General features: G+C 35.2%; 1 protein-coding gene across 1 annotated transcript in view; it reads left to right on the plus strand.

The window, feature by feature from the left end:
- The window catches only part of LOC129227939 (retinaldehyde-binding protein 1-like), an 80,779-nt gene that overhangs the window by 22,542 nt on the left and 33,293 nt on the right, over window positions 1-24,944 (plus strand). The window contains exon 2 of the mRNA XM_054862562.1: window positions 24,644-24,832. Coding sequence (XP_054718537.1) covers window positions 24,644-24,832 — 189 coding nt within the window. The remainder of the gene's footprint in view (window positions 1-24,643; window positions 24,833-24,944) is intronic.

Genomic DNA, 24,944 nt, shown 5'->3' on the forward strand with positions numbered 1-24,944 from the left:
AAACGATAAACGAGTACATTTTACCAAAGATATTTTCTACAAAGAGCACTTCAACCACCAAAAACACTTTTTTTTACATTCTGTTAAAAAAACTAATGTTTTCGGCCGACTCTCAGCAAAGTACCAATGTTCCATGCTATTTTACATGAATTGTAAAAAAAATACGAAATGTCACTGATTATTTCCGTGGAACGTGTCGGGATTTCATAGGTCCTCAACAATTTAATTTGGAAATCAAGTATCTGCTTCAAAAAGTTTCCTAAATTGCTACAAACGTCATGAATGCAGACTTCTCACTGTTGCGAAAAATATTTTTAATTCCCAGTTTAAAGATTAACTGAGCGTATTTATTAAGTGTATCGGCTTCAGCTCGATTACGTTTAGTCTTCCTTGACTAAACTCGCAATGAGAGTGAATGAGCTTCCGGATTCCGTAGCTTTGCAGGAATCGCAGACGAATTAGACCATGATACTTGCTTATAAGTCTGTCTTACTTATCGCCATGCTTGCAGCATAAGTATTGGAGATTTCTTGGAAAAGTAGAGAGGTGTAAAACTTTCCTTTCAACTTACCTAATCTTTTTCAGAAGGTCCAGCGACAAGATTGGCTTTTAGCCTGGAATAGTACTGAATTCTTCGAAGATTCCAGGATAATTTCAGGAAGAAGTTGATGAATTTTAGTGATGAACTGACTTCATTGCCGTCGTCGTGGCCAGAAGGACATAACTCCCAATGGGAGGAAGGAAGTCTCTGGATTCCGTAACTTTCAAAGAGTAACAAGCATTTGGTACTTTCTTGGTGAGTCGAAAAATGTGCCAAGTTATTATTTTTAATCTTACTTCGGTTCTCCCTAAAGGTTTCAGAGAAATGATTGTCTCGAATCGGAGAGGTTTCGGAATTCTTCAGAAAGATTTCAGGAAAATTTAAGGAAGGTTTCTGACTTTTATTGGGAGGCGCTCCTATTTTTTTTTCTAAGATATGTTACTGGCAGAAATTAGGCGTATTCGTTTGCCATTATTTTTCAGGACGTTTCTTTATTGTTTTTACTGTGTTGAATAAAATCAAAAAAATCATAGAAGCCTCGCAAACAAAGAACACAACATTCATCAATCTCAGTCATAATTAAAAATTAAAGCCAAGACATTGGGACCAAAACTCCATCCAAAACAAAACTGTGCATCGAAAACAAAGTGAATGTTGTTTTTGCATTAGTTTTCGTTAAACATTCCCTAAAAGACGGGAATGTTTCGGACCGTTAATTGTCGGATGTTCAATACATATCACGATGCATTTCGCGAATTGTAATTATTGGTAGCACACAATTATTAGCATTTGCATTTTCTAATGCAGCTTTTTCACAATGAGAAAAATTATTCGTCATTTGTTTAAGATAATTCACACGACATAATATCCAACACAATCATCTTTTCTGTGGGGAAACTATGTAAATTTTGTTCTTGAATATGTACTCCATAGAGTTAAACAAACATACCGATGTCAAAATCAAGATTTTACAGTTACAAGAAAAAACAGTGCAATGACGCTGTCTTAGCTGCAATTATTGTGAATAATGAGCCATTACTGACAGATGAAAACAAAATCATTATCAGATTGTGCTGACCGTTGATGCTGAACAAGGCTATACAGTTGTGAATGAAAACAAAGCCGTAAACATTCCAACTGAATTTTTAAATTCTCTGGATATACCAGGAATGCCAATAGACGATTTTCGGTTGAAAATTCGTTCACCAATTATTCTTCTTCACAGTTTAAACCCACCTAGATTATGCAACGATACACGTTTCTTCATCAAAATTTCAATAACTTTGACCGAAAAGTATAAAGGAGACATTTTTGTGTTGCCAAGTAAGCGATTAATAGCGTCATAATTTTCAAACACATTTGAAAGGCTTCAATTTCCGATTTTTTAAGCTTTTGAAAAGACATAAATAGATCTCAAGAGCGAACAATGTCTACTTTCGGTTTGGACTTGAAACATACATGTTTCGGAACTGATGTGATATACCCCACCCTTGGCGACTTTTCCCTGTTGGCGCCAAGAAAGCGTCGCCAAGAAAACGATGTATGACGACATATGTCATACATCGTTCTTAGCGATGCTTTTTTAGCGCCAACAGGAAAAAATCAGATAAGAAAACATGATCAAAGCACTTCAGAACACAATATATATAAAAACAACATAAAAGCACAACAAAAAGCATCACGAATATATGCTTCAAAAATGTATAGGGCCGGGGTTTTTTGTAAACACATTAAAATACAATGAAATAAATTATTGTATTAATTACAAGTCGAAATTAATGCATTAATTTTTTTTCATCATTTCTCCGGGATACGAGCCCTCGGTCTCATAGTACTTTCGTAATGAGACCTCGGCTGAATTCTAAAATAAAGAACTTACCTTTTTATATGGTATAAATATTCACACTCAGTCTAAAACAATACATCATATGACAATGGCACGTTACAGATACACACCACGTTGGAGTTAACTTTTAATTAACCTTCAAGTTTGAAGAAACTGGCATTTTCTAATGTTTTTACTTCAAAACACAACTACTGAATTTAAACTAACACAAAATAAGCATTTCTGTAAGGTATATTGCACGATACAACACCACGTCGTAAAATCCCCCTAAGAGCGGAACATATGTGCACCTACCTCCACGGACACACGTGCGAAAAGAATTAGTTCACATCTGTACTTCCCAGATACATTCTGCAGGGTTACTAGGGCTACCGGAAAAAGTTTTATCGCCAACGTTGGCGATTTTCGAAATGAGCTAAAAATTCTATCCTCGCCAAGGGGGGGGTTATCACATCCGTACCCATGTTTCTCTCATGGGCAACTGCAGGGTGTCCTGAAAAAGACTGACTGTTTTCAAAAATTCATAACAATAAAATGGTTAATGATAAAAAAAAAAAATGCAGAAAACTCATGTGGTGCGCTGTAAGTGTCGTCCCTTATGTTCCAAAATTTACTTCAAGAAGTGTCCAATAGATGGCGCAGCAGATGTAGGACCGTACATCAAAGAAAGACAGAAAATTACACCATAGTTTTTCGAAAAATGTTTTCAATAAATAAAATTTCGCAACCATATTTTCAAAATGCCTGCCGCCGGCTGCAACCACGTGTCGCAATTGGAGGAAAAATTGGTGAATTCCAACAATTATTTTTTGATTTACTATCTGCAGCGTCATCTATTGAAAAACTTTTAAACTAAACTTTGGACCTCTGGGGGACGACACTTACGGCCCACCACATGACTTTTCTGCAAAAATTATTTTTTTATTATTAACCATTTTCCTGTCATAAATTTTTGAAAACAGTCAGTCTTTTTCAGGACACCCTGTATCTATCGCCTGCTCACGAGCGGGAAAGTTATCATACCTATTCGTGTTAGCAAAAGACAGGTAAAGCAAGAATATTGTGCCCAACTTAATGCTTAGATAATTTTCAGTTTTCAAATAATAGAAACAATAGATCGAAGTCAATGTTATCTACCTCATTTATAAAATTCAATTCTTATATGTTTTTAATTTAGTTAATGTATTTTGTAAAAAAGTTATTGAATACAAACTACAGAGAAATCCGAGATGAATAAAATGTAGTGTACATTCTAAAAGTGTATGTTGGTTTATGATTAAGTTCTGCGTTCCAATATTTTACAATCAGTTTCGATATTTACTAACACTTTAAAGTTATTTTGCTTTTATTTTTGGCCGAAATCATACTTGCAAAATTTACTAAGCGTAAGTATAGTGCTTTAACCATTGAAAATTTAGTTAGTACTTTCTAAATTCAATAATTACTTAATTCAGCCTAAAAGGTACATTATTAATATCATTTGTTTTAAAATTGGCTAGACTTTTTTAAGCTTTACTAAAAATTTTACTTAGATTCTATCAAAATATTGAGTAAAAAAATATTTTCGCCACAGCAACACGTGACTGGGTCAGCTAGTATATATATATATATATATATATATATATATATATATATATATATATATATATATATATATATATATATATATATATATATATATATATATATATATATATATATATACCAGAGGGTCCGACAGACATTGTTCTGTTCAAACTTTGTTGAAATGTTAAAAAAATTCAATAAACTATCAAGTGTTTGAACCGTTTTGTTGAAAAAAAAAAAGTAAAAAGAAAATGATTTAAACTGTGCTTGGTGTCAGAATGCGTATATTTATTACAACTTGATTTATCTAAAGCAGACTGAGCAGTTTTTTTATTAACTACTTTTTCCTATACTTGATGGCTTGTTCCTTCAACCATACTCAAAGGAAAGATTATAGCATAGTTATTTATATAAAACAACTATTCTATCATCTGTAAACAATTTTATATCAACAGAGTTTCGCAAGAACTTAACTCCTCGATCAATTATGTTAAATCTAACCTCAGCACGGATAGTATTCTAAAGCAGCTCATTGCATGCAAAAAACTCTGCAACTCAAAGTTTTCCTACAACTTTCCCATCTCAAATTGTTGATCTCTGCCTTTTATTATTATGTCACCCAAATTCCATAAATCACCAATTAAATTCCGTTTCATTTGCTCAACACCTGGAAGTATCGGTAGAAATATCAACACTAAGTTGCAACTTATTTTAAAACAAATATACGTTGTTTTGAAAAACAAATATATGCATTACTAGCTACTTTTGGAGCATTGATAATAGCTTTGAAATTATCGGAAAATTACAATGTACACCCGAATCTGTCCATACTTTTGACTTCGAACATTTGTTTTCTAACATTTCTATCGAGGATAAAACTATCAAAACTTTTTGATATTTTTCATATTGATGAGAAGCTCGGAATCGATAAGAATTTTTTCGACAGTATCTGCCATTTCTGTTTTTTCAACAATTTCGTAACTTTCAAAGATTTTACTTTTAAACAGGTTCATGGAATTGACATGGGCACAAATTACTCTAGCACGGTTGCAAATCTATATCTATTTTTCTACGAATTCAAATACACGGTTCAACATAACAAAAAACACAATATTTTTAGATATATCGACGACATCCTGATATTCAACAGTAACTTGGAAGAAAAGTCCAATCTAATTTACCCACAAAACTTACAATTAAACAAAGCCAATGAGGATATGCAATCCGCAAAATTTTTGGACATTTCCTTTAAAATCGATAATTCGGGGCTTATCACTGATATCTACGGTAAAAAAGATTATTTCAATTTTTTCACTAAAAGTATGCCACATTGGTTTAGCAATGTGCATAAGAAAGTTTTTATTAATATAATAATTGGACAGTTAAGCAGATTTTTCAAGATATGTAACAACAACGTTCATTTTAACAAACAATGTTTAAAATTTGCTGCGAATTTATACTACTACAATTTTTATCCTGCCAATTTTAGCTTCTTTTATTTTGATTTAATCAAGAAATCTTTTATAAAAAATCGAAAATTAGTCTCCGCCCAAATAACTGTGAATGGCAACAGGTCCACTGACGGATTGGTCCTGAATAGAAATGAGATTTTTTGAACTTGATTTAAAAAGGTTTTAACTATTTTTCCCAGCGAGATAGAAGCTGAGTTTTTCAAATGTAGGTCGAGTTAGATCTGGAATAAAAAATATCGCTTTTTCCAATGGTGTCAAAACGAAAACTGTGTGACATTTCCTTCACTTTTTATTGATATATTTAATAAAGAAAGTAGTGCGTAAATTTCAGCTATGCCTAAAAAAATTCGAACTAAAAACGCAAATTACTCCCGCCGTAATTAGGTTAGAGCATTGAAACGAACGCGTAGAACGCGGAAAATTCTACCCTTTCCAACGATACATAATATTAATATGTGCAAGAGTAAGCGCGTTCGAACAAACAGACGCTTTTTAGAGATACATGAAATGACTGAGCTGGGGGTGTATTTCATGTATTTCTGCTTTAACCCTGGCTATTGGGCGGTAATTTACTGAATTTACCTTTTAGAGACTTCATTTTATACTATGTAGAGATTATTATAATTAACACGAGAGGGCTGCATTTGTCAGCATCGCCTGTGGTGGCAAGACAACTAGAGCTGACCCTGTCCCTCGACAAAGATAAACAAAATTTTGTAGAGTTCTGTGATATTCCCTTTAAAAAAATCGGTACCTTCATGTGTTTATGCTGTCAATCGACGTAAGCAATCTGAAACCACCAGTATTTGGTTTGAGAGAAGATAAATAAGTATTGATAGACAGCTGTGGTTGTTAAAGGTTGTGTAAACGGAACTTGTTGCTCGTGAACATCCTATCTGCAGCAGAAGCTCAGGTCGGATGAAGAAATAGAAATAGTACCCAGCTGGAAGTTCGATTATAAGGTTAGGCTGAGCAGAACTATGGTTTGTTTCAATTTCCTTCTTTCTCTCGGTTGTGGGAAAGGTTGCTAGGATAGCCAGGGACGAAACGACTCTGGCACAACTATTTAAAATAGAGGTTCCCCCCCCCCCCCCTGAACCAGGAGGGCGTGCCCACCTAGAGCCGTAGAAAAATTTCCAAGGATCGTGTATGTATTCTAAAAGTTAAGTAAAGAGTTCATCCAATGTTAGGGTTAAATAAGAATATTTTTATAGAGTCGTTCAAGTTTCCAGTGCAATCTTTGTCCACATATATAGCTGCGAATCTTTCTTTGTTGCGTTAGCAGGCATAAAGTCAAAATATCGAGGAAGGATGGACATTAAAGTGACTCGAGGTACGATTGTTACAACCTAATATTTAAAAACTTGCCCAGAGCAAACCAGTAGTTCAAGGGCAAGGGCGTGCACCGCGGGGGGGGGGGGGAGATAAAGGGAACACGTGTTGGCCCGAGCCCCAGCCAGAAGGGGGTCAAATATTTTTAAAAGTATCACGTGAAACATAGGGGTAAATAAAATGGATTGAAGTCCGGAAAAGTCATTTGTGGCGGACCGCAAAATTTCTGTGCACGCCCCTGTTCAAGGGTGGATGCAGAAATAGTTTTTTTTTAAAGGCAACGTAAAGTGAAAAGGGCTCTCCCCCCCCCCCTTCCCCTCTTTACGAGAATACAAGTCTGCGGTAAAAAAGTTTGAAATTCCTTTTAAAAGATTTCAAAGACCCCTTAACACCAGTTGATCTACTTTAAAGTACATAAATATTACATACTAGTTTACTTCGAATGGGTTGTATAAAAGCCTTTTGAGTGCTTAAAGCCCATTAGCTACTAAACCTTACATAAAATCATCAAACTTGTAGAAATACTGCACGATATTTGTTAGAAACATAGTTATAGTGAAATGATGAAAAGAAGAGGTTATTAATACAGTTGCTGAATGCCTGGTGGAAATCCTGGGAGAGACAACATTTTATTCAGCCGGTATAGCCCAATACCTTCAAACACTTAATGAAGCACGGCTAGATTTGAAATGATGAAAAGAAGTGGTTATTAATACAGACCAATCACATTTTTTCTATCAGAGAAGAATCAACGGACGAACCGCGATATTATGTGTACTTAATTCGAAATTAAGAAAGCTTATGTATTCGTTCACAATGATCGCCGACTGCAATATTATTCCGATAGCAAATATGCTTTTTCTGAGGGTGTTTTCTTTGTTTAAACTAGTACAGGGTGTCCTGAAAAAGACCGACTGTTTTGATTTTTTTTTTCTTTACAGGAAAACGGTAAACGAAAAAAATATCATTCTTGAAGAAAATCAATGCGGCGGGCCAAAAATTTTTTCCCTCCAAAGTAGCGAATTTTAGTTCAGAAATTCTCCAATAGCTGGCGCTTCAGATAGTAAGCAAGTGAATCAAAGAAGATGGAACACTACATAATTTTTCAAAAAAATGTTTTTAATGACCGAAATTACGCAACAATTTTTCAAAATGTCGACCGTCGGCAGCATTCGCATGTCGCAATCGAAGAAAAAATTGGTGAATTTCAATTCTTCGTTTTTGACTTAAAGCATTTACTATCTAGAGCGCCAACTATTGAAAAACTTTTGAACTAAAGTTTGGAACTGTATGTGTGGGGAGGGGGGGGGGGGGAGGCTTACGTTCCGCCAATGAATTTTCGGCAAGAATTCATTTTTTATCTATAAAATGAAACCAGAACTAAATTTCTAGAATGAATAGTTTTGGTTTTACAGATGAAAAACTACGATTTTTTGCTAAAAATTGCTATTTTTCGTTACTTTAGCTTCTTTGCGGCACGTGTTAATATCATCGAAATGACTTGAAACTTAACAAATCACATTTTCCAGTTTATTGGCACATTTTAGGGGGGGGCGCAAAATATTAGTTGAAAAAAGTTTTTCCCCACGTACCTTGTGACCACCCTAGTGTTCATAGATGTGTATCAATGAAAGAATAAAACGCTAAAAATGAAAATCTTATATCAGTAGTACACTCTAGGTATCGATGACACATTTTTTTCTCAGTTATTTTAATCATTGTAACTCTACATATGATTTCATCATACATTTACTCTTTAAGTTAATAATTTTTGATTCAGCAGAATTTTTTTTTCTTTTTTTTTAATATTGAATTTCGTTTGATTTTTAAAAAAATGTTCACTCTTTATTTTATCACAAGCGGTACCCGCACGGCTTTGCCCTACTACTGATGGTAGAAGCAGTATTATTTTTTAAATTTAACTTTTCTATTTTGAATAATCTAGACATGTATGTACATTGTAAAATGTTGCAACATATTTCATGTGTCGACACTTTCCTCCTTTAGCATAGTGCGTTGGGATAACTTTATGATTTTCAGGAAGAATTAGTCTTCTGTTAAAAATGGCTAATAATAATTTTAAATAATTTTTCATTTCAAGTGCTTCCAATTTATCCTACTGGCCACAGACTAACCTTTTTTTTTTAATTTCATGTCTACTTAACATAATGTAACTTTATTAAGAGTAATGTGAAAATTGGATGGAAGAAATCAGATGAAATTTTGAAATTTTTTTGGGAAAATAATGAAAATGGAGAAAATAAATCTTCTCTCAAAAAGAAAATATTGTCTAGTCGAAATTGTGAAAGAAAGAAAAACTTGTAGAAATTGATAGCATTAAAAAAATATTGATCATTAATCGGCTCTGGTCGATTATCAACAGCCGATTAATAGGTAATCGGCCAATTTGCTCATCGGTACATCCCCAATTGCGAATAATTTGAATTAAAGACGACAAAATTCAAAGGAATGCTTGATGCTGAGTTTCCTGTCTCTCTCTCTTTTTTTTTAAATTTATTTCTTAGTTGATAAATTTATTCATTTGCAAGAATATTTTTTCAAACAGCTTCAAGTGTTCTAAATATACTTTACCGATGTGTCGCTTTGGTTTGGAACCCCAGAGTTCCAGGAAAATAATTTAAAATTCTCCGTTTCACTGTCAGTTGTTTTGCGATGGAAGATAGTAAAAAAGAACCAAATTTCGAAAAACGTCGCAGCAATTATTCTATTTTCTTTCCCGTTTTTCTCCGTTTTGAGAAATGTGTGTCTTTACTGAGATCCAGCGACTGTTTCTACGAAAAATACCACAAATGTTTCCAAGTGCGTCAAAAGAAACCATCCCGTTTGCCCCCCCCCCCCCCCGCCCCCTCCCTTCTTCTCCGTAAACGATATCACTTGTAAACAACGGCAAAACCACTAGAAACAGGAATCGACTTCGCCACAAGCGTCCTTGATAAAATCTTTTATTAAAGAATCGAAAACAAACGGTAATGGATTGCTGGAGCGTATCAGAGCAAAAGTGGTTCAAGTCTTAATTGTTTACTATGAAGGTTTCAATTCTTATCAAATCGGCAGGTTATGAGTTAAAAGCTGTAGAACCGAACGCCCAGCGCAGGCAGAGCATTCGCGTAATTGTTCGTATTAGACATTGTTCGTAATAACCGTGAATAAGTGAAATTGTGAAAATCGTAAAGCAATGCAAATCTACATGCAGTGAAGCGTCGTTTATACGTGTTCCAACGGACTGGAATGGAACCACGATTTATGAAAACAATGTAGGGGAATGTAGGGCAAAGTAAAATGATTAAGATGACTGAGTTTTTTCAAAATGAAGTAATCGGAACTTTGCTTTGAAAATTACAGTACATAAAGAAAGAACATTTTATTTCATAGTAAAAACTTGCGTTGAAACAGGATTTTTTTAATTTTTGGCAGTAAATTTGAGTCTTTAAAAAAAAAGTGAAAATTTTTCCACCATTTTTTTTCATGGAGCAAAGTGAAAAATAAGATATTTTTCTAATGAAATATTTTCTATTCGATTATAAAACATATTTTTAATCAAAAGAATCAGTAAAATAAAAGGTTGAATGAATAAATGAAAAGATAATCTCTACATAGTATAAAATGAAGTCTCCAAAAAGCGTCTGTGTGTTTGAACTCGCAAAACTCGAGAACTATCCGGCCGATTTTGCTGAAATTTTCACAGTTTGTTCCTTTAAATCCTGAGAAGGTTTGCAGAACAGTTTGAAAACAATTCGATGAAATAGTTCTTTTTTTATTCCAATTTAGGCCCCAATTTTCACATAAATTCCCCGAATATGGAGGTGAAAAATTACTCGCAAATAGTAATATTATACATCGTTGAAAAGGGTAGAATTTTCCGCGTTCTACACAATTTGTTCCAATGCTCTAACTTAATTGCGGCGGAAGTTATTTGCGTTTTTAGCTCGAATTTTTTTAGGCTTAGTTGAAATTTAGGCATTACTTTCTTCATTAAATAACTCTATAAAAAGTGAAGGAATTGTTCCACAGCTTTCTTTTTGACGTTATTGGAAAAAGTGACCTTTTTTACTCCAGATGTAACTCGACCTATGGTCGAAAAAATAACCTTTTATCTTGAAAGAAAAAAAAGTTACAAGCCTTTTAAAATCAAGTTTAAGAAATCTCGATTCCATTCAAATTGTGAACCATTTTCTTTCGCATTTTAATTCCTTAAACTTATTTTATTTTGTGTTTCCATGGTTACGCATTTTAAATAATCCATCTTTCTGGATTTAATTTCTTAAAAGTATATTAATATCTGCGTCATTGTTTGGAAAGGAAATCATGATGTTTTTTTTTGAGCAATCACGATTGCTTATTGCTTTCATTTGACTGTTTTTGATCTCCTATCATTTTATTTTCCCACCGCCACCCTCTGCACCATCACCGTGGACAGGCGGGCTCCTCACGATGCTGCACCTATAGCGAAAGCCGTCTCCATCCATGTCCTACACACACACACACACATACACACATACACCTACACACATATACACATACACACACAAACACATACACACGTACACCTATACACACATACACCTACACACACATACACCTACACACACATACACCTACACACACATACACCTACACACACAAACACATACACACACAAACCACACTCATACATGCACACACATACACACAACTACCCACACATACACCTACACACACAAACACATACACACACATACACACAACTACCCACACATACACCTACACACACAAACACATACACACACAAACACACACGCATACATACACACACATACACACAACTACCCACACATTCATGCCTGCACACAGACACAAACACATATGCCGACATACACATACGCATACATACACACACATACACACAACTACCCACAAATTCCTGCCTGCACACAGACACAAAAGCATATGCCTACACACATACACATACCCCCCACACACACATACCCCCTCCCACACTTATGCCAGCACACAGACACAAACACACATACCACGTACACACAAACCCCCCCCCCCCACACACACACACATGCCTACATACACACACTCGTGATTGCGAAAAACATAATTTGAATTGAAGATGTCAAAATTCAAATTATTTTTTTTTTTTTTTTTTAAATGCCTGATTGTTGAAAATTCGTCACTTGACACAGTTTTTATTTTCAAGGTGGAGCGGGCAAAGCCGGGCAACGCAGCTAGTGAAACAATAAACAAATATTTAAATGAATAAATCAATTAATATACGAACTAAAATAAATGAGCGGGTAAAAGAATGAATGAATGAGAATATTAGTGAATAAATTAATAAATAAGTGAATTATTAAATGGAGGAATGGCTAATGAATTAATCTTTAAATGAAAACGTAAGTGATTTATATTAAATGATTGAGTGAGTAAATGAAACAAACTATTTCACTTGGCCCCATCCACATTGCCCCGTATGTACTTGTCGAATTGTACAATTCATTTAAAATACAAATAAGTTTAATATTTAACTAAATTAATACTGCATTGAATATTGGAAAGTCGCAATTAATATTTAAAATGTTAATAACAAGAACTTTATCATTTTATATTAACAAACATAATTTTTGACTTACAACTAAATATTACAATATGAGTATCAATTTTTAAAAATTGCCTGTATTATCAAATGCTTTTAATCTTCGGCTGTGATTTTTTCCTGGCTGGAATAGACTACTTATGGTACCACAGAGTTCGGAGAAAATAATACAAGAAAACAGGAGCTAAAAGCAGAGTAAATTTTTTACCATTTCACTTTGCCCCATGTTCCCCTATAATAGAAATATGAAAAACCACTATGACTTTTCCAAGCTTAACCCTACCCCGCTAATTTATGCAAATGTAACAACTTTAAGATTCTAATAAAGGTTTCAATGTATCTAATATCATTGGTCTGTAATACTGGGTGTCCTGAAATAGGCTGAGTGTTTTTAAAAGTATATTACAGAAAAATGGTTAATGATTAAAAAAACAATTCCCTACAGAAAAATCATATAGTGGGCTGTAAGTTTTTTCTACCCAGAAAACAATTTTTAGTTCAAAAATTTTCCAAGAGATGTCACTGCTGATAGTAAGACTTTAAATTGGAGAAAGATAGAAAATTACATCATACGTTTTCAAAAAAATGTTTTAGATGAACAAAATTACATAACAATGTTTTCAAAATGTCTATCTTCGGCTACAATCACATGTTGCAATCGGAGAAAAAACCGATGAATTTCAGTTCTTCCTTTTTGATTAATGAGCTTACTATCTGAAGTGCCATCTGTTGAAAAAAGTTTGAGCTAAAATTTGGAACTCATGGAGGGAAAAAAATTACGGCTTATCACATGAATTTTCCACAAAAATTATTTTTTTATCATGAAACGTTTTCTTGTTGTAAAGTTTTGAAAACAGTCAATCTATTTCAGGACAACCTATACAGTGGACGCCAGTTAATTGAATCAGTGTTAATTGAAAAAACCGCTTTAATGAATCAAATTGTCAAAAACAGAACAAAATCCAGCTTTATTGAATTCGCCGCTTTATGAAATCAAAACTGTTTTGAACAATCGTGATTGATAAAAGCGGCGGTCACTGTAGTTTAAAACTAAAGACCTGAACTTTTTTTGGCACGGCTTTGCCCGTAATAGAAAAATTAAAAGGTCTTTTGGTTCGCCTGTATATTTACGAATAATGTATGGTGAATTTTCTCGCCAATTGGCTTGTACCCATGTTACGGTTCCACGTTATGATAATTTCGTATCTCGCCAATTGGCTTGTGCCCATGTTACGGTTCCACGTTATGATAATTTCGTAATTTACTCGTCCATCTTATAATAGTTTTTTTCTTCAAATTGGAACAGAAATAGAACTACATCGAATTATCGAAAAATCGCTTCGAGGTGCACAACCCCATGCTACAAACTAACTTTGTGCCAAATTTCATAAAAATCGGCCCCAGCGGTCTAGACGCTATGCGCGTCACTGAGATCCTGACAGACAGAGAGACTTACAGCTTTATTATTAGTAAAGAAAAGAAAAGAAGATTGTGTGAAATAAGTCCTATCTTTAGTGCATATCGTACTTATTGTGTCTAATGTCTAGCATATCTCCCTTTATTAATGTGTAATTAATCCATAATATACGTAAAAGTACATACAGGTCATTGTATTTGATTAACATTTATTTGAGAGGCTTCGGGTAGGCCTTCGTATGCCCCCCCCCCCCATGGTGTGTAAGCGGCGATGCATACGTATATCGTGTTTACATGATCACCCCCGAGTTTTATACAGTCCCAGCGAGCAGTAGTGAAGCGGCATGGCACAACCTGGCTTAAAATATAAAGAATGATACATTTCTAAAACTAACTAGCTGATGTGTGCATCACATGACTTCCTTTTACCCCAATTTATTGTTATTTCCCCATTTTTGCAATTTTAAGGTGATTCAATAGTTAACTCTCTAAATATCACCAACATTGGCCACCATTGAAACCAAATTTAAAAAGAAAAAAAAAATCCGCCAAATTTGTCGCCAAGTTGGTGACAAAACTTGGCGACCAAAAGACTGGCGATATATCGCCAAGTGTCCACCAAATTATAACCCCACTTGAGTTTGCATCGAAATGAACAATGATTTTCCCCCAAAAAGGTGCAAAAGACCCCTTTAGAAATACCGAATGCAAACAAAAGGGGAGGTTCACACCTAGACCCCACTAGGGGTCTACGTACCAAATTTCAAATTTCTATGAATACGCACATACGCGGGTGAGCAAAATGGAAATTAAGGTCGATTTTTGAGTGAAAATATTTTCGCGAATACAATACTTCTTTTTTTGTAAAAGGAAGTAAAACTGAAGTTTTATAACTTCTGACTAGTCGAAGACCAGATTTTTTTTATTATTTGTCAATAACGTTACGTCTTTCTGACACCATCCACCTACAAACTACGACAGTCATTTCATTTCTTTTTTTTTTTTTTTTTTTTTTGAGCAATCACGATTGCTTATTGTTCTCACTACTTGACCGTTTTTGGCGTCCGTGCCTTTTTCAGCTTGGACCAGGGACCTTGGACCTGCAGCACCACCGTCCACCGGCGGCGGCGCGGCTGGTCCTGAGCACTGTCCCCCGAAATCCACTTTTGCTGGGCGGTGGCGTCCATGTCCCACACACGCATGCGCATACACACACACACACACACGAACGCCTACACACACACACGAACGCCTACACACACTCACGAACGCCTACACACACTCACGAACGCCTACACACACACACGAACGCCTACACACACACACGAACGCCTACACACACACGAACGCCTACACACACACACGAACGCCTACACAGACACACACACGAACGCCTACACACACACACACACGAACGCCTACACACACACACACACGAACGCCTACACACACACACACACACACACACACATACACACACACACACACACACGAACACCTACACGCACACGCACAACACTCACTCACACACATGCATACATACACTTACGCACCCACGCACCCACACACATGCGCCTACACAAACACACACGCTCGTGATTGCGAAAAACATAATTTGAATTCAAGATGCCAAAAATTCAAATTAATTTTTTTACTTGTTTTTATTTTTATTTTTATTTTTATTTATTTCTTTTTTAAGTTTAAGGTTCTAATAATGGAAAAATAAAAAACGTGCCTTTGGGCAAAGCGGATATAGGATTTAATCATATAGTTACTTATAACTTCTTGACTCGTGTCCTGACTTAGATTTTCTACTTCAATAGGATAAGAAAACTTTAAAAAGGTATTTTTTAGGCTGGCAATTAATTAGTCTATTAATTTAATCAGTTATTTCTTCATGTTTAATAAATGAATGTGCTGACTTTAAATTGGATAAGTACAACTGCTTTATATTTTTTATAGTCAACTATTTTAATCATTTATAACTTCATACTTGATTGGTAAATGTACCAAAACGCAATTAGTTAAGCTTATCCGCTTTCGGCTCCCTGGTAGGGCAAAGCGGGTTTCTCATATATTTGTAAAGTTTGATAATAAACAAATATTGGGTTTTAAATAATACAAAAATCGCATTTTTTATTTTGAAGTTGAAGAATCCTGCTAGGAAATAAAACCGAAATTGTTGCGATAAAAATCCCAAAAACTACAATTTTCGAGCGTTCTTCGAAAGTCTACCCGCTTTGGGCCACGCTCCCCAATATATGAGGATATGCATCAAGTAAATTCACTTTAACCCCTCTCCCTTCGAAATTTTTGAAATGACGTGCCTGGAGAGAGAGGGGGGGAAACACCCCTCCCCCCCTCTTCCGTTTTTAAGCTACCTATTCCTCTGGGTGTAAACTAACCGCAGATCCAACTAGTCGGCCAACGTTCTCCCAATGCACGCTTGCAATCAACAGTAAAACTAATTCCAATCGAACAACCTAGAAATAACATCGAAAGAAAAAGAGGATGTAACCTGTTCCGTCATCGAACCCCCGAGGGTCTAAACTTTCCCTTGACTCTCGCTCACGTCAGCTTTTCATCACAAAGGCATAAGACCGGTTACAGTTAAAAACATCTTCACAAGGTTAAATATCTCATTCAACGATTTAATAAACTACTTTCGCAGGAACTGTTTCCAACACTTGGGCTTCGTGGACAGCAGAGGATTTGGGGTCTTTCCCTGTTTAGATTAATTTATTTTTCGTTATTTATTGCTTCAAATATTTCTCCGTTGCTGTATAAAGGGAAAGTATAGATTAATTCAGTGGAAATTTGAAAGGAATAGAAAGAAAAATATGTGAAACAATCGTCTTATATTCTGGTAAGGACTGTTTAAGAAGAAAGAAAACAGAAGATTTAGAAAGTGGATATATCTCTGTACGTGGCGAACTATTTTACAGGTATGTAAGATTTCTGTAAATAGAAATCATAGTAATCTCTCTCTCTTTCTCTCACTCTCTCTCTTTTATTACGTTTTTCAAACACAATATCTTACTGGATTCATAATTTAGTTATCTTCATTTACTTTATTTATTCAAGTGGAGGAAATTGGGGTTTTATCAATTGAAGGGCTCGGCGCAGAAATGTGACAAGCCACAAAGAGTGATTTTTCGAACAAAATTTTTGTTTCTCATAACTAAAATTTAAATAAACGTGACAACGAATTATGTCATTAGGAGAAAAACACATATGCTTTCATTATTGCAGAGTACAGAATGTATAATACCTTTGAAAAATTCAACAAATATTTTTTTATAAATTGGGAGTTGGCCTACTGAAAAATTCACTTCATGTGGCATATCACATTCTTACCCCGAGCCCTTCAATTGAAATACCATGCCTCCAATTTCCTTCTTTTAGTTCTTGATCATTAGTTACTCACATTATCTTTACTAATAATCAAGTTGAAAGTCTCTCTGTCCGGATCTCTGTCTGTCAGGATCTCTGTGACGCGCATAGCGCCTAGAACGTTCGGCCGATTTTCATGAAATTTGGCACAAAGTTAGTTTGTAGTATGGGGGTGTGCACTTCGAAGCGATTTTTCGAAAATTCGATGTGGTTCTTTTTTATTCCAATTTTAAGAACAAAATTATCATAAGATGGACGAGTAAATTACGAAATTATCATAACGTGGAACCGTAACATGGGCACAAGCCAATTGGCGAGGTACAAAATTATCATAACGTGGAACCGTAACATGGGTACAAGCCAATTGGCGAGAAAATTCACCATACATTATTTGTAAGTATACAGGCGAACCAAAAGACCTTTTAATTTTTCTATTACGGGCAAAGCCGTGTGGGTACCACTAGTATGTAATATACTCATGTAATACTAGACCTCCTGGTTTACCAATTACAAATTGATACAAATATAGCGATAAGAATTCAAATTTTAACCATTGAACTTCAATAACCTTAGAGATACTATTGCATTGTGAAATGATTTTAAAAACACAAAGTTAATGGTGAATAAGGATTTATTGCCATTAAAAAATCTGTTTATTGTACATTTACTTATTGTGTTTGCATACGACGACATTTAAATCAGACAGCCTCTCGGCTTTTAAAAAGAGTGTCAAAAAAAAAAAAAAAGATTCTTTCATCATAGAAAAAATGATTTTAAAATTTTCTTGTCATGGATGAATAATTGAAATAAGAGATATTTTGATAGTTGGTAGTTCGGTGCTATCGTCTGGTCTTTAGCTTTAAAAAGCTAAAGACCAGACAATTGTACAAATTGCCATGATTCCCAGTTATAGAAATCTTTCCCAAAGTCTAGAGTATTTTTAGTATAAAAGTTAAGGAATTGTTAGTCATATTTAGAAACACACACACAGTGGGAATACGTTCAAGAATTTAATCTGAATCGATCATGAATACTTAAAACAAATATTTCAAAATAATAAAGGGCCATTTATTAATTACGTAAGGGTCCCGAGGGGGAGGAGGGTTGGAAATATCTCTACATATCTTTTTTTTTGAGGGGGGGGGGTTCAAACCCATTCTTACGTAGCATTTTCCAAATCGATATTTACATTTGCAATTGCGCGGTCAAGTGGTTTGACAGGGATTATTTTTACATTTGCGTCTGGACGGAAAAAAACGTATTAGGGTGAGCTGTTTTTTATTTGATTTACAAAGAATGAGTAGTGCAAAATAAAAGAAACGCACTATGTATGGCATGTTTTATTTTTAATTAACATCGCGTCATATTAAAAAAAAAGATGTCGAAACAACATTCAGTCTAGATTCTAACTTCTTAGTAAATGTTTCTTTGTACAAAAAGGTTTAATTTAATAATAGTGATTTCGATTCTAGTGATGTAAGATTCGTCTTTTAATTTGAATCGTCTTTTTGTTATTTTGAAAACTAAATAGAATCTTACATAAGGATAGGGGGGAGAGGTTTGAAAAATCTAACTTACCCTTACATGGGAGGAGAGGGGTCAAAAGCTGCCAAAATCATCCTTACGTAATTAATGAATGGCCCCTAATAATAATGGTATTAATAATATAAATAAATATGTAAAAATAAAATATTTATGTATCTTAGAAGCCATTGAGGACAAACCGCAGAGAGCCTAAAATATATCTCTAAGTATTGTTTGGCAATACCGAAATCGGTTCATCTGTTTAGGAGCCAGGGCCTGATTATCGCGCAGGCAATCTCGGCCTGGACCTGGGGCCGTAAATTACCTAAAAAGTATGCATAGCTGTATGAAAAATTCATGAATCTTTTTAAAGTAATAATAAAAAAAATGACTTGTTCATTGGAAATAAAATACTTTCTTAAAGGAGAATTTTTATTCATTCTGCCATTAGTGAACTTACCATGTCACAATTATGAATAGCCCTGAAGAGGATTCATAAATGATTTACATATAATTCTGTGATTGACAATGAGTCCCCCGAAAATATATTACGATGGGCCCCAAATCTGTAAATCAACCACTGCATCCCGCTATTCTGGGGTCTCCAAATCATTGAAGGCCTAGGGCCTCACTTTTCGTTAGTCGGACCCTATTAGGAGCAGCTATATGGTGCCAGACACAGATTCACGAAATCGTCATACTTATTACAAATCTTCATGCGTCCACGGTTTATTAAAGCAGGGCTGCGGATTTGGACGGAAAATAATCGAAGCCGGGAGTTTTAGCCTCCGACTACTCTTTCTGAGGTTCTCTCCTCAACCCCAAAATCAGTCAAACTCCGACTCTGACTCTGCAGTTATGGCAGATTGTGAACTCGGAGGGAAAATGACCGACTCCGACTTCGGGGATTTTGGAACCTTCGACTCCGTTTCCGACTCCAACTCTTTTACCCCAAAATCAGTCCGACTCCGACTCTGACACTGCAGCAATGGCAAATTGTGTTTTCAGAGGGAAAGTGACCGACTCCGACTTTGGGAATTTCAATGGCTTGGACTCCGTTTCTGACTCCAACTCCTTTACCCCAAAATTAATCCCTCTGACTCCAACTCAGACTCCACGGCCATGGTAGATTGTGTACTTGAAGGGAAAATGACCGACTCCGTCGAAAGGGATTTTGAAGCCTTTGACTCCATTTCCAACTCCAACTCCTTTTCCTCAAAATAGTCCGACTCCGACTCCGAGTCTGCAGCCATGGCAGATTGTGGACTCGGAGGGGAAATGACCGACTCCGACTCTTGGCATTTCAAAATCCTTGACTCTCAACTCCAACTTCGATTCCTTTTCCCCAAAATCAGTCCAACTCCGACCCCCACTGCTCCGTTAAAAAGATGAGGTTCATTTTTTACACCTCCAGTCGTGTTTACACGGACAGCATAAGAAAAGAAATGGCACCACGCGTCGAGTTAATTTTAGAACGCTAATCAGAGGGAAGACTTTTTATTCCGCGATGAATGAAAGGATTACTCGTATGCAAGTCAAAAAAATTCTTACGCTATTGTGTTGACTGTTTGCTTTACTTCTCTGTGAGTTTATCAACTAAATTTCTGCTTAAGACATAAGTTAATAATGTATTGTGCTGCTGTGGAAGAACTATACGCATAAATTTATAAATGTCTGCCACTTGGGGAAAAAAAAGGTAAACTGATAGCATTATAAAACTCTATTAACTAAAGGTAGGATAATCATGAAATTCTTAATTTTTTAATGTTGTAGCTAACGTGATGCCGAATGAATAGTTTTGCTACTGTAAAAGCACTTACAGTATAGTTTTGATAGTGTATAGTTTTGCTACTGTAAAATCACTTACAGTATAGTTTTGATAGTGTATAGTTTTGCTACTGTAAAATCACTTACAGTATAGTTTTTATAGTGTATAGTTTTGCTACTGTAAAAGCACTTACAGTATGGTTTTGAGAGTGTATAGTTTTGCTCTGGTAAAAGCACTTACAGTATAGTTTTGAGAGTATAGTTTTGCTGCTGTAAAAGCACTTACAGTATAGTTTTGCTACTGTAAAAGCACTTACTTCCGAGAGGCTTTAATTTTCGCGAGCCCGTCAGAATGGCAAGCATTTAAGCCTCGCATTTTTTTTTTTTTTTTTCAACATTCGGTTTGTTCAAAGGAAATTCGAGACAGTTTTAGCTCGCGAACTCACCAATATCTTTATTTTCGTAGAAATTACTGCTCCCGAAACGAAGTGATTTTACTGTTCTTTGATTTTATGTTCATAACTCTTCGTGACGGTTTATTTATTGTTCTTTTGAGCAATCAGGATTGTTTATTGATTTCACTTCGTTTTGACTTTTAATTTGCTTTGTGATTGGTAGACGGGGAGTCACATGATCCTCTGCCATTGTTTGAAAAATTCTTTTCAATTGCGTCTCTGTTTAATTTTGCTTTTCTCGCATGTTATAATACTGTATTTACTTTTGTTCCTTCCTCCTATGTTTCTTTTTTTTTTTTCCTTTTCATCCTCATCTTTTGAGTTGGATATTCGTTGTATTTGATATTATTTCTTAAAATTTTAAAAATGCTATTTGACGTTATAGTTTCAAATACGGCAGCTATGAATGATTATTCTTTGAATCTAATCTTAGTTAAGAATTTCCTGCATTAAAGATTTTTGAAAGAAACTTTTTAACAACTCAGTATCTTTTACTTAATAAATATTACAATTGCAGATATATCTTAAAATATAAATAACTTATTTTTTGATGGTTGCTTCGTGCATCATGTCATACTTATGGTGATTCTTATTCATATTTAAGTTCTAATTATTTTTACGATGTTTTTTTTTTTTTTTTTAAGATTTTGCTTCAATGGTGGTTTGATGTTTTTCTTTTCTTTTTTTTTTGTCGTTCTTATTTTTATTTATTTCAAGTTTTGAAAGTTTATTATTATTATTATCATTATTCCATCCCCCCCCCCCTTTTTTTGAACGCATATAACGTTTAGTTGTGTAGTGCATATTTTTTTCTTTTTGACAGTCTTTTTTTTTTTTTTTTTTGTCTGTTTTTATTATCCAGTTTCTTGTACGTTTTATTATACTTCAAAAAATTGTTATTGTTTATTTTAGTTATTTATTCATTTATTTATATTTCGTTTTTTGTAAATTAAAAATGTTTTTTCATTTTTTTTTCTTTTGAGCTGTATCGGTTTTGTCTTTCCTCCAATGAGATTCGTTCGTCGTAGCAAGCGCTGTTGTTTTCACTTATGAGCTTCTGGCCCAATGGTATCGAACTTTCTGATTGATTATTTGGTTTAATTTCTATTTTGGCTGTTTAAAAAATTGTTTATTGTTGCTTGATTTTCAGTGCTTTTCGTTGACCTAATATTAATTGTGTTACATGCAATAAACAGACAGCCCGGTTATCACATCCTGAGACTGCAATTTCGTTCTTATTTAAGCGAACATCGTTCTAATAAGAACGAAACTGCAGTCTCAGGATGCGATAACCGGGCTGTCTGTTATATTGCATGTAGTTTTGCCTTAGCGCGTGTTTGCAGCATGGTGCGATTCGACTTACTGCCAAATAATTAGTGGTTTAAACTTAACCGAGAGCCGTCAGAAGTTAGGTTTTTATTAAACAACATACAGGGTGTTCCAAAAATAACTGATATATTTGAAAAATCAATAAAAACTAAACGGGCAGTGACAGGAATATATCGTTTGTTGCATTTTGCTTGGGACAACAGTAAATTTTCAGACAGAAAAACTTTCAAATTTAGTTACAATGTTCCTCAACAGATGACGCTGCAGGTATTTTAAAAGGTATAAAAACTCAGTCTGTAAGATTGCCAAAACGACCGATATATTTGAAAAATCTATGCTGTTCGCTTTGTTTTTATGAGATTGCCAAAATGCCCGATATGTTTGAAAAATCTATGCTGCTCGTTTTGTTTTTATTGATTTTTCAAACATACCGGTCATTTCGGCAATCTTACAGACTGCATTTCCGTTTATACCTTTTTAAAATATCCACAGCGCCATCTGTTGGGGAACGGTGCAACTAATTTTGAAAGCTTGTCTATGTGAAAATTTACTGCTGTTCCAAGCATATTGATTTTTCAAATGTGTCAGTCATTTTTGGAACACCATGTATGATGAAACAACAAATCGAATTAAGTTTCAGTTAATACAGCTAAATTTGTCAATTCGACAATTTCAACTTCGACGTTATAAGCTTATGCTACTAATTAAAAATGTAACTTCAGTCGGCCAGTCCCAAGACTGCCATTTTTTATTTATTTTTTAATAGTTTAGTTACCCTGTTTCCGGTCACAATCGCGAATTTTGCCCCTGCCCTTGCAAGTGAAGCTCCTCTGTTTATTGTACTTGAACAAACAATGGGGTCGTTTCTAAAATTTTAAAGGTATTTTTTTCTGAAAGAGCATGCTTAAAAACATAGGATCTGACCATTTTTTAAATAATTTGTTTAAGTTTAATATTTTTAAAAACTTTGCTTAACCGGTGCGCATTCATAGTTTACGCTTCTGCCGATGACATCACAAATGATGAAATGCCATTCACTGTTCCCATTCACAGAGCAAAATATTTGATTCGCATCTTTACTCACGTGTGTTGGCAATGATATGGTTGACAGCAAGCGTAAAGCACCATATTTAATTCGCTTCTTGATTATCATTGCGTGCAAACGTGGTTGGAAGATGCGCCAAAGTGCATCAATTGTGACGTCATAAAGATCGCGCCTTGTTTGAAAAATCGGACATTTTGAAAAATTAAGTAAAAAATAACTGTTGGGAAAAATGAAAGTACCTATTTTTTGGGTAAATGTTATTATTTTTATTCATTTTTTATTTATTTATTTATTTATTTTTATTTATTTTTTTATTTTTTAGCAATGACGATTGCTAATTGTTTTCATTTGACCTTCCTTGATGTTTGCTTCCATTTTCAATCCACCGTTCTCTTCGGGCATGGCTCATCTGGTTCAGAGCACTGTTCCCCGGAATCCGCTTCTCTTGGTCAGTGGCGTCCATGTCCTACACACACGCAAGCTCATACACATACACACTCTCTCACACACACGCGCCTTTACACACACGCCAATGTGCGTACACACAGGTCTACGCACATACACATGCCTACAAATACACATACACAACTATACTCACGTAACCGCTCAAAAGGAGCCGCAGGCTTGGGAGGAAAGGAGACCTTTCTAGAAACGATAACTCCAACGAGTAGGGTCCTGTCGCAACTCGTGATTGCGAAAAACATAATTTGAATACAAAATTTCAGAATTCAAATTCGTTTTCTTTTATTTTTTTATTTATTTATTTATTTATTTATTTTATTTTATTTTATTTATTATTGAGCAATCACGATTGCTTATTGTTCTCATTTGACCGTTTTTGAGGTCCGTGCCTTTTTCAGCTTGGACCAGAAGACTCTGCAGCACCACCGTCCACCGTCCTCTGTAGGCTGCGCGGCTGCTCCGGTCCTGAGCTATCCGCTTCTCCTGGTCGGAGGCGTCCATGTCCTAAACACACACGCACGCTCACACACTCACACACATACACACACACCACTTCAAACACATACACTCACACACGTCTACGTGCATACACACAGATCTACGCACACACACAAGCCTAAACACTTACACACACAACTATACACATGTAACCGCCCAGGAGGAGAGGCAGGCTTCGGGGGGACAGGAGCCGTTTCTAGAAACTAACTCCAATGAGTAGGGTCCTGTCTCAGTTAGTGATTGCGAAAAACATAATTTGAAATCAAAATTTCAGAATTCAAATTAATTTTTTTTTTTGCTTATTCTATCAATTTCAGTGACTAAAAGTAGTACTTTTGACTGAAGGAAACAGCCCCATTGTTCTAAGGTTTGAAGATGCGTCTTGTTCATTTCAGGTATGCTGCCAGAATTGCCTGCCCAACTTCAATGTAGCTCACGCAGCGAGGCACTTCGATCAGATGAGCATTTACCGTATTCGTGTACGGTAGTCAGCGGCGCTTTAATGGAGTACGCGGCTAAGCACCTCAACGAGACAGAAGAAACCAGAAAAAAGGGACTCAAGGAGCTTCGAGAGCTGCTGAAAAGTAAGGACACAAGTCTTTATTTCTATTGCAATATCTCATAGTAAAACCTTTATAACCAAAACCATCGTAATCCGAACGGACACTAATCAAAACGCCGCGCCACAGAGACGAA

This window comes from Uloborus diversus, chromosome 8 (assembly GCF_026930045.1).
Source record: "Uloborus diversus isolate 005 chromosome 8, Udiv.v.3.1, whole genome shotgun sequence".
NCBI lineage: Eukaryota > Metazoa > Arthropoda > Arachnida > Araneae > Uloboridae > Uloborus > Uloborus diversus.